This window comes from Quercus suber, unplaced genomic scaffold (assembly GCF_002906115.3).
Source record: "Quercus suber isolate HL8 unplaced genomic scaffold, Cork oak 2.0 scaffold_218, whole genome shotgun sequence".
Lineage (NCBI taxonomy): Eukaryota > Viridiplantae > Streptophyta > Magnoliopsida > Fagales > Fagaceae > Quercus > Quercus suber.
Genome location: NW_027069676.1, coordinates 695,908 through 705,585, shown reverse-complemented (window position 1 = coordinate 705,585; position 9,678 = coordinate 695,908). Strand labels below are relative to the sequence as shown.

At 32.7% G+C, this 9,678-nt stretch overlaps 1 protein-coding gene across 3 annotated transcripts; it reads right to left on the bottom strand.

Moving 5' to 3' along the window:
- Positions 1–2,662: 2,662 nt before the first annotated feature.
- Positions 2,663–8,695, bottom strand: LOC112029388 (cellulose synthase-like protein E6). 3 transcript variants are annotated; one of them, XM_024062068.2, is made up of 8 exons: positions 8,308–8,693; positions 7,857–8,178; positions 4,764–4,904; positions 4,526–4,657; positions 4,163–4,375; positions 3,831–4,055; positions 3,390–3,737; positions 2,663–3,303 (listed from the first exon to the last, which is right to left on the bottom strand). In XM_024062068.2, exons 1-8 carry the CDS (start codon positions 8,577–8,579, stop codon positions 2,758–2,760), a joined length of 2,199 nt encoding a protein of 732 aa, XP_023917836.1. In that variant the 5' UTR covers positions 8,580–8,693; the 3' UTR covers positions 2,663–2,757. The 3 variants fall into 3 exon arrangements, with proteins under 3 accessions (XP_023917836.1, XP_023917837.1, XP_023917838.1); XM_024062069.2 differs by lacking the exon at positions 4,764–4,904 and having other exon boundaries at positions 8,308–8,695; XM_024062070.2 differs by lacking the exon at positions 4,163–4,375 and having other exon boundaries at positions 8,308–8,694.
- Positions 8,696–9,678: the final 983 nt, after the last annotated feature.

Sequence of the window (9,678 nt, the reverse complement as noted above, 5' to 3'; positions counted from 1 at the left end):
GTTTCCATTACTCAATTCTCTGATTTTTTTAATAATGAGTTATGAAAACTGAAAATACATTTTAAGTGTTTTCAGTTTTCAATGGCATTTCTGTAATTAAACCCATATACCCAACCGCAATGTTTGACGAACATACTGATTTTTTATTTTTTTTATTATTTTTTTTTGGTGAAACCCAGCCACAATATTTGACAAATGGACTGAATTGTTATTTTATTTTATTTTATTTTTTTGGGTGAAACCCAGCCGCAACTTTTGAAGTTGAAAAATAGGTGATGAGTTAAGGTGCCTAACGGGGGGTTTGGGAAATTGAGATATTTAAAGTGATGGGTGATGAGTGATTAAAAAAAAAAAAAAAGCCCCATAGCTTCTCAAGTGGATAGTTACAAGCCATGACTGATAGCACTGTGTTTATCACCATAATTGGCGGTTCTACCATGGGGTCTGCAGTGCACACGAATATGTCTATGACCGGCAAATCTTTTTCGTATCTGATAATTGCACAAACACACTTAGCAAGTAAAGCACCTAGAACATGTGTTCTTACACATGTTAAACAACATGCGAAAGAGAGATATTCATATGTGCCTGAGAGAGAGGCGGTCTTTGAAAGTGTAACGGTATATGGGGGTTCAATCGGACAACCATAGTGAAAAACCAAAGCTCTGAGAGAAACAATCCCATCCAAGCCCATCTTCCAGCTTCTTTTTCTTCTGGTATGTAGGTCAGTCTATGTACAGAGATCAAGCATATTCCCACGAAAATTGAAAGTGCAGAGAATTGGAAAAGGATGGGTCCCTTTGCTGACTTTGTTACAAAAAGAGGAAGGTTGTCATTGTTTCCCATCTCTCTCTCTCTCTCTCTCTCTCTCTCTCTAGTGTACTGCCAAAAAGAATGAGGTAGGAGATGAGCAAACGTCGATAAGAGTAGGACAAAATGAAACAGTGGTCAGAGTAAGTGCAAACTTTGCTGGCAAATAAAATTGTGGAGAGATGATGATCACCTCATTAGTTTTGAGTCATTAGAAAACAAAACAAAAATGGACAAAAAACGTTGTTTCCTCGTGACTTTGATTCCTTTTTCACAGTGCTAGGCAATAAATTAAGAGATTACATTAATTACAGATTATATACGCATATGTATGGTAAACTAAAACTTGCAATTTTAAGCCCCGGAAAGCAATTCCAAAGATATGTATTGAGGTTCCTAAACTAAAACCTTTGGATGAATGGCAATAAGTCAATCCCCATTTCCCTTAATCCCTCCCACAGTGCTTCAATCCAGTATGGGATGCCACATGGAATGGTTGTTACTCTAGATATACCTCAACCATATATTGCTTCATTTTCCCTTCAAGACACAACCAAATTGCACAACCTTTACTAGTCCTTCAAACGGTTGAAGACCCAATTTGAAAAAGATGAGGAAAATCACAGGTGGCGTGGTCAGAAAATTGGAACTTACAAAACAGATCCATGACCACAAATCCTTAGAACCTACGCATTTCTAATGTTATCCCTATATACTTGACTTCATCTGTAAGCAACTATAGATGAAGTAGAATTTCTAAGCCAGCTATAATATTAGTTTGTATTTTTTAGCTGGTAGTAATTAGGATTGTCTTCTCGACTATTACTGTATTTTATGAGATACTAGTTACTAAGGATCTGTTTGGTTGGCATGGTGGAAAAGTAGGAGGGTAGAAAATTGTGGGAGGATAGAAAATGGGGAGGACAAAAAAATTTAGTTTTCCTTCATGTATGTTTGATTGGAGTGATGGAAAACTTTTTTATTTGGTTAGAAGGAAAAATGAGAGGAGGGAAAATGAAGTTGGTACAAATTTACAATTATGTCTACTTTAAATAAAACAAAAAAGTAACACATTTTTTTATTTAAAAAAAAACAAACAAACAAACAAACAAACAAGGAAGAATAAAGGAAAAAAAAAAACACAAAACAAAAAGAAATTTTTTTTTTTGATAAAGACAAAAAAAGAAAAGAAAAAGGATAGTACAACAGACATATAGAGAGACAAAAATCGAAGGAGCAAAAGAAAAAAAAAAAACATAAAAAAGCCAAATTGGCAAAGAAATGAAAACTGGTGTGCACCTGCACATGGGCATTTTTGTCTTCTCTATGCACAAAGTTTTCCTCTCAGTTTTCTCTCCATTTTGGAAAGAAGACATTTTGGTGGGCCTGGGAGAAAACACCTAGCCCCCACCATTTTTTTTTTTTTTCCTCCATCTCTTCCAATCAAACACCCACTAAAAATGTTCTCTCCACTTTTCTCTCATCAATTTTTCATTTTCACTAAAATCCCTCCAAACAAACACACCCTAAAGATGGCAAGACTTCCAACTCTAGCCAAATTCAAAATTTAGTTCTCCGTGTTGAATTTTTAATGCCACAAGATTGAAATCTATATTTCTTTTTTAATAAATTCAGATTTAGAATATGCATTCCCAATCTAAACTAGTTAATTTTCATTCGTAAGTGTATAGAAATTGATTGAAATGATACAATGATGTAGTTCAACAAGAGCGTAACAACAATAAATATCAACTTTCAACTTCTAAATATTAATAAATTTGAGTAATGAAGCAAAAAAAAAAAAAAAAAAAAAAAAAAAAAGGGAGAAGAAGAAACAAAAGAAGAACAAAGATAAAAATCAAATCCTGATAGATTCTTTTGACAAGATATGGTTCCATCAAAGTATATCTTATCCAGAAGAAGTTTTGTGAGGCACAACCATAGAGATTAATATAGGGCTATTGCACAAGCCAATAGAGCAAAGATAGTTGATTGGTATGAAACTGAGGTGGGCAGGCTAGCAACGTCTTTCCTGAAGAAAAGCCCTTGGTAAACAGGAAGGTTGATAAAAACTAACAGACCACATAGAAGTATCTGTAATGCAAATTGCTCCCAAACCATAGTTTCCAAATCGGCAATCACCCTCTTCAGTCCTCCGAAGAAACAAAAGGCATTTAGCAATGCAAGTGTTGCTAAAATGGTAAATATTGGAGACGAAGTACCAAACTCTATGACCTCTTGGTCATATCTCTGTGAGACATCATCATCAGCCACCTTTGTTGTGATGAGAAAGGTTGACTTTGTAAACCCCAGTCGTCTAAGGATATAATCCAACAAGCCAAAGAAGTAGGAAGTTGTTCTTCTATATAGCCACATCCTTTGATCATTCCACCAACCCTTGAATGTGCCCCCAAACCAAATACATTCTCCAAGGCTGTATGCACGGTGGAGAAAGATAACAAATACAAATGCGAGAACCCATGGTTCTGAAATCTGTTAATGCAAGATGATTCTATTCTTAGAAGATAGTTTAGCAACAATAATACACAACTTCAATTTAAAAAATAATAGTCTCTTACCTGTGGAAACAAGGATATGCCTTTAAGCAAGCATAGAGACGGCACAATAACATAGTACAATGTAGTCAAGCTGGTTGGAGCCCATAATGGATAGATACAATACGAAAGTTGAAGTTTTAAGGGAATCTTTTTATATCCAAGCACAAAGGGACAATGCCTAGAGGCAAGTATCTGAAAATCACCGTCAGACCATCTCCTATGTTGTACAAGTGACTGTAGTAGTGTTGTGTGAGCAACTCCAAGAAATCCTTTCCTTTCTGGATTGAAATATATGGATCTCCAACCTCGACATTGTATGGCTAATCCTGTTAATACATCTTCCACTGCACTGTCATACTTCAAACCTATCTGCAAATAAATGTATAGGAGGTTCAAATGAATTGTACATAGACATCACAAATAAGAATATAAGAGGTACAATTGAATTGCACACACACAAACCTCTTTTCCCCATTGAGTGTTCTCTTCATAGCTACAACTTGCAAGGATTTTTCCTGTCTCTTCTAGTACCCTTGTACTCTCCTCTACACTTCTATTGCTCCATCTCTTCCAATCTTCCTTGTAATTCTTGTTGCACTTTTTCCCAGAAAGAGTCTCCCTTCTGTGGAAGCACCCAGTACCAATAAAGCAAGGCCCTCCATTCCCATCAAATCCTGGCATCTCCATCTTTATTTCAATGTATACCATGGGTATAAATTTTGTTAAAATGTCTTCTCTAACACATTTTCAATTGAACATATTGGAATTAGTATAAGTAATTTTTTTATGCTTACCTTCATTGTTATATTCAAGGAACTACTGTAAACATCATTTTTTGTTAGGTTCTCAAATGCTTGTGGAAACTGTACGAAACCAACTTCATTTCCCTTTTCTTCATCCATAAAAAAGCATAAAGCATCTCTCACTGACTTTGAATTGTTTGAATACATATCGCAATCCACGTTAAGAATTATTGGACTATTGCTTATCCTCGATGACACCCTTATCTAATATGTTTGATTATGAAAAATAATTATGAGTACAAAATACTTAAAAACTTATAACATATGGATTTTATCGCTAACGAGAGTTGAGACTACAAAAAATAGAACTAGTTTGGAGAAGCATTTTGCATGTGGATATGATGTATGGCTTACCAATGCATTCATGGCTCCTGCCTTAAAATGGTGGTGGTATTGGGTTCTCTTTTCACGTGCCAAGTATACCAAAGTAGGCAAAGGTTGTCCTTGAATGTCCACAACCTCAGAATCTCTCCCATCAATAAGTATCTATAAATTAGTTATTATTAATTAACTAATCCATGAAATCGAATAAAATTTAATTATTCAATTAAGTATATTCAGATCATGAGAAAAGAGAATATATGGTATGTACTTGAAGAATTGTTTGATGATCATGTCGGCTTGCAACCAATATCCACTCATTGAATCCCTTGTGTTCTTTGCTTATTTCTTTGGATATTTGACCTAGTTTTGTAGTGTTTTCAATCCGTTTCTTCATGTCTTCATATAACATCTACATACATGAAACATGATTTTTTTTATTTTTTTTATTTTTATCACATGTGAATTGAAAAATAAAGTAAAGAGGAAAATTACGAGATATTTGTCTACTAATTTCCAACCTAATCGTAAAATAAATACAAAATAAATAGACGACTATGCAAATGTTACCAATCAAAAAGATACAAGATAAATATTACAACCTTCCTAGCTCGAAGCCTTTTGATGGGTTTATAATGGTGGGTTATAATTGAGGGATATCATGGAAATTAAGTAAAGTAGATAAATGACTTCATTTTTGGGATTCTTTCATATGTTTTGAGATGGATTTACAATTGTGTGTCAATATATATATATATATATACATAAGTAAGTAAAAACGTCAAAAGTGAAAACATAAGGTTACATCATATGACATTTTTTTTATAATTCTCTCATTTGACATTCCACCTCATTTTTTTATTAATTCCATATATCAATCTCCTTTGAAAGGGATATAGGTATTATCCATTTAACCTCTTCCATTAAGTAAAGTTTTTAATGAATTAATTTATTAACCTTTTAACTAAGAAAATGGTTTAACAAAATATTTAATCTTTATTATTTATTTGTATTCAAAGATAAATAATTTTATTTCTTTAGTTTTATATTTTTAATTATAAAAAATTTTGGACAACTACTTAGCAAGAAAATAAGAGATACTCTAAATTTTTCCTTCCATATCAACAAAAATTTTAACCTTTTTTTTAATTATTTTTAGTTTTTTTCCATTCGGCAAAAAAATAATAGTGTTTTCTTTAATATTAATTTTTTTAGTCATGTGTTTTTGAGATACATGTGTATTCCACTAATTAATTATTAATATAAAAGATAATTTATATGTTTTATTTTTCAGACAAGAAGTGGGGAGGGGGATTTAAATTTAGGTTATTCTTGGAAAGTATATGATTATTATTTAAGATTTATATCAAAAAAAAAATTATTTGAAATATGACACACATGTTCAAATTTAATAATTTTAACAACAACTGAAAAAAAAAAAATCTAGAAAAGCACAAAAGTAAAATATAGAAAATGTTTTGCAAATAAGTTAGTCAAAGTAATTAAATATTTGTAAATTCATTCAAAAACATGTTCATAAATGAATATTATTAATCACAAAAATTCATATTTCTTCTTTTTAATGACATGTGATATAACTAATTATCAAATATAATATAATGAATAAGTATTGTACATGAATTATATTTTATATGAACTTGCAACGTACTCACATATTGCAAGAGATATCCATTTTATAATGGTAAATGTATTAGTCCAACTTAATTCCCTAAATACTATTAAGTCAGTTAACATTTTTCTTTAACTCTTTTGAGGGCTAAGTTGACTTTTGGAACAAAAAATATCAAATTTGAAATATTTTAGACATCATTCGGTGCTTTGTATTAGCCCAATCCTTGTTAGTGGAATTTACCTATTTCTATTTGATTCGTTTCAAGACAGTCAATGCACACTGACAACTTACCTGAGGACTTGGACAATGTTAATTTTGGAGGGTCCATTGAATGATGTCGTTTCTTGTTAACTTTTTTTTTACCACGTTTCTTGTTTACTAGTGAGTAGTGACCACGTTTCTTGTGTACGTGTGTGTGTGTGGCTGTGCTTATCCACTCCTCACCAACCCAAACCATCATTCATTAAAAGGAAAAAATCTTGTATATAACCGACGTATAATACTTATGTGAGGCATATGTGAGTTCCATAGACTCATGTGAAATAAGTTTGTAGGGCCCACATGTTAGATTCATATGAGTCTTGTATGCCGAACTAATAAAATAACTTCTCTAGATAAAGAGAGCATAATACTTATAAAATTAAAATTGAGTTAAAAGAAGAAAGAGAGATGTACACCCAGGAGACTATAGCAACAAAGTTCTTTACTAATGTGTTTGGATGACATGATTTGGGCATTTAGATTTGAATTTTGGTGATTAAAATTTAAATAATTTGTTTGGGAAGTTCAAATAGGTCAAGGATTTGGATTTTATAAATCCAGAAAGAATTTTAAACTTTTAAAATTCTTTGATTTGAAATAATTCCTAAAATCAATGGATTTGAAATTCCTTGATTTCAAATCTATTAATTTAAAATCCAAATCCAAATCTAAGTTACTAAACACAGCCTACAAGTATTCACAGCATATTGCTTAAGTTGCATATCCTTGCTTTTATACATGGTATTTCACCCGTCTACAAGTAATAAATTTCACTACAAGGATTTTTTTTTTTTTTTTTACAGTTATTCACTTTAATTCTTCTTGGTCATGTCAGCCTAGTTAGTAAGGTTTTATTTTTTTATTTTTAAGTTAAGCTGAATCAATTTAAACTATGGATGTTTTCGTTGAAAATAGTAAAAGATAACTATCAGTTTTATTTATTTATTTATTTTTTTTTTAAAGAAAGATAACTATCAGTTAAATTGCAATACTCTTAACAAAAACTCTTAACAGTTTTTGTTTTCTATTTTCAAAAACTTTTTTTTGGAATATAAAATAAATAAATAAAAAGTTTTCTTGTATTTTTTAAATTAAAAACATGTTTGGTTAGTTGAAATTAAAAAGATAGCTTTTTGAAGAAAAAAATAGAAAATGCTAAAATATGTTGTTATTAGGATTTGAACTCTAATGATAACTTATTAAATGAGATAGATTTATTAAATTAAATGCATGTTTTTATTGACTTTTAAAAATTAGAAATTAAAATTAATTTTATGCATGTTTTTAGTTTCTTTCACAAATTAATTTTTGAGAATAATTTTTATTTTTTGTCTATTTTGAATTGCCAAAAAAAAAAATTAGTCTAAAAAAAAAAAAAAAGGTTATCAAACGTGAGAAGGGTCGTCTTATTCCATCCAACAATGAATGGTATTTTGCAAATTAATGAGAGAATGATAGCGACAGATTTACCTTGACAGTTGACCACTCCTTGGCCAAGACAGGCTCCCCAAGTGGCTCAACAGCTGTGCGGAAATAAGCCTCCGGCGATCTTGGTTCTACTTTGAACTTCTTGCAAAATGGCAGCCAAATCTTTGAGAAACGTGAGGCCTCCAGCATGGCATAGAACGTCAAATCTGAACCACCGTCATCTGATAGATAAACGCTTAGCTTCTCAGCTGGATAGTCATAAGCCATGACTGATAGCACTGTGTTTATCACCATAACTGGTGGTTCTATCACAGGGTCTGCTGTGCAAACAAATATGTCTATGCCCGGCAAAGCCTTTTCATATCTGTTTATTATATATACAATCACTCTCAGCAAGAAAAGCATGTAATACACAAACGCATACATAGAAAATCAAGTTTGCATGCAATATATCTAAGCTAGCTAGCGAGGCTTGTGAAACAGAGAGATATACCTGTGAGAGAGGCGATCTTTGAAAGTGTTACGATAGATGGGGTTCCATCGGACAACCGTAGTGACAAACCAATAAAAACAAAACCAAAGCTCTGAGAAAAACAATCCCATCCATGCCCATCTTCCTGGTTCTCCTTTTGCTGGTATGTGGCTCAGTCTATATGCGAAGATGAAGCATGTTCCCACGAAAATTAAAAGTGAATAGATTTGGAAAAGGATTCGTCCCTTTGCTGACTTTGTTTCAAACAGAGGAAGATTATCATCTTTCGCCATCTCTCTCACTCTTTCTAGCTCCTATGGTGCTTTCAATGAGTTACACTGCATGTATGTGTGTATATATATATATATATAGTACAGCCAGAAATTAAAAAAGAAAAAGAAAGAGATAGTGGAGATAGTACAGGCAAAAGTAAAAAGAAAAAGGAGGGGGGGGGGAGGTGTTGGTTGAAGGCATGTATAATAGGAGCCAAGCAGAAGAGTAGATAAGACTAGTAAGTAGGATTGATAGATCAAAGGGTAATTGTTAATACAAACTGTTAGGACATATATAGAATGTTAGGTTACTGAATATATGCTAATTGATAACTAGATGCATGAGTTACTTGTACATTGTTAGTTAGTTAGGCCTGGCTTAATTGGGTAGTACTATTGTCTAACTGTCAAGTCCAGCTGTAATTCTGTTAGACTACTATAGCCAAGTATAAAGGCTGATTTGATTGTAATCTGAGGCAGGAAAATAATAATACAATGGATTGGCTTCTCATTGAGATTCAGATTAGGAGGACGATTCCCTCGAAAGAATCATTGGAGGCCTAGTTCCCTCTAAAGAACTACAATAATTGTGAGATTGTGAGGATAGTACAAGCAGGTTCTATCATTTGGTATTAGAGATGGTTCAGTCATGGTGCAAGAAACAAGATATTCCCTGTTGAGTGAGACGGTTTCAGCGGTTCAGCAGAGGCTGGATGATCATGCCTCTACCATGGAAATGATTTCTCGAAGGTTAGAAGCTTTAGACAACAATTTCAAGGGATTGCAAGCTGTGTTCGAAGAGAGACTACCAGCAAGGCGACAACATGAAGACTATGTTCCGCAGCTAGGAAACAATCAAGAAACAGAGGTGCGATCAAATCAAGCTCACCAAAATCAAGTTCATCAAAGACCTGAGGTAGGAGTTCAATTCCCTAAATCTATTAGATTGGAGTTTCCTAGGTTCAGTGGAGGTGATCCTTCAGCTTGGATTTTTAGAGCTGTGCAGTTTTTTAGCTATTATAATATTCCTGAAGATGAGAGAATCATGAACGCTTCTTACCATTTAGATGATGAGGCTCTAATTTGGTTTCAAGATTGTGAAAGATCTTTAGATTCTTGG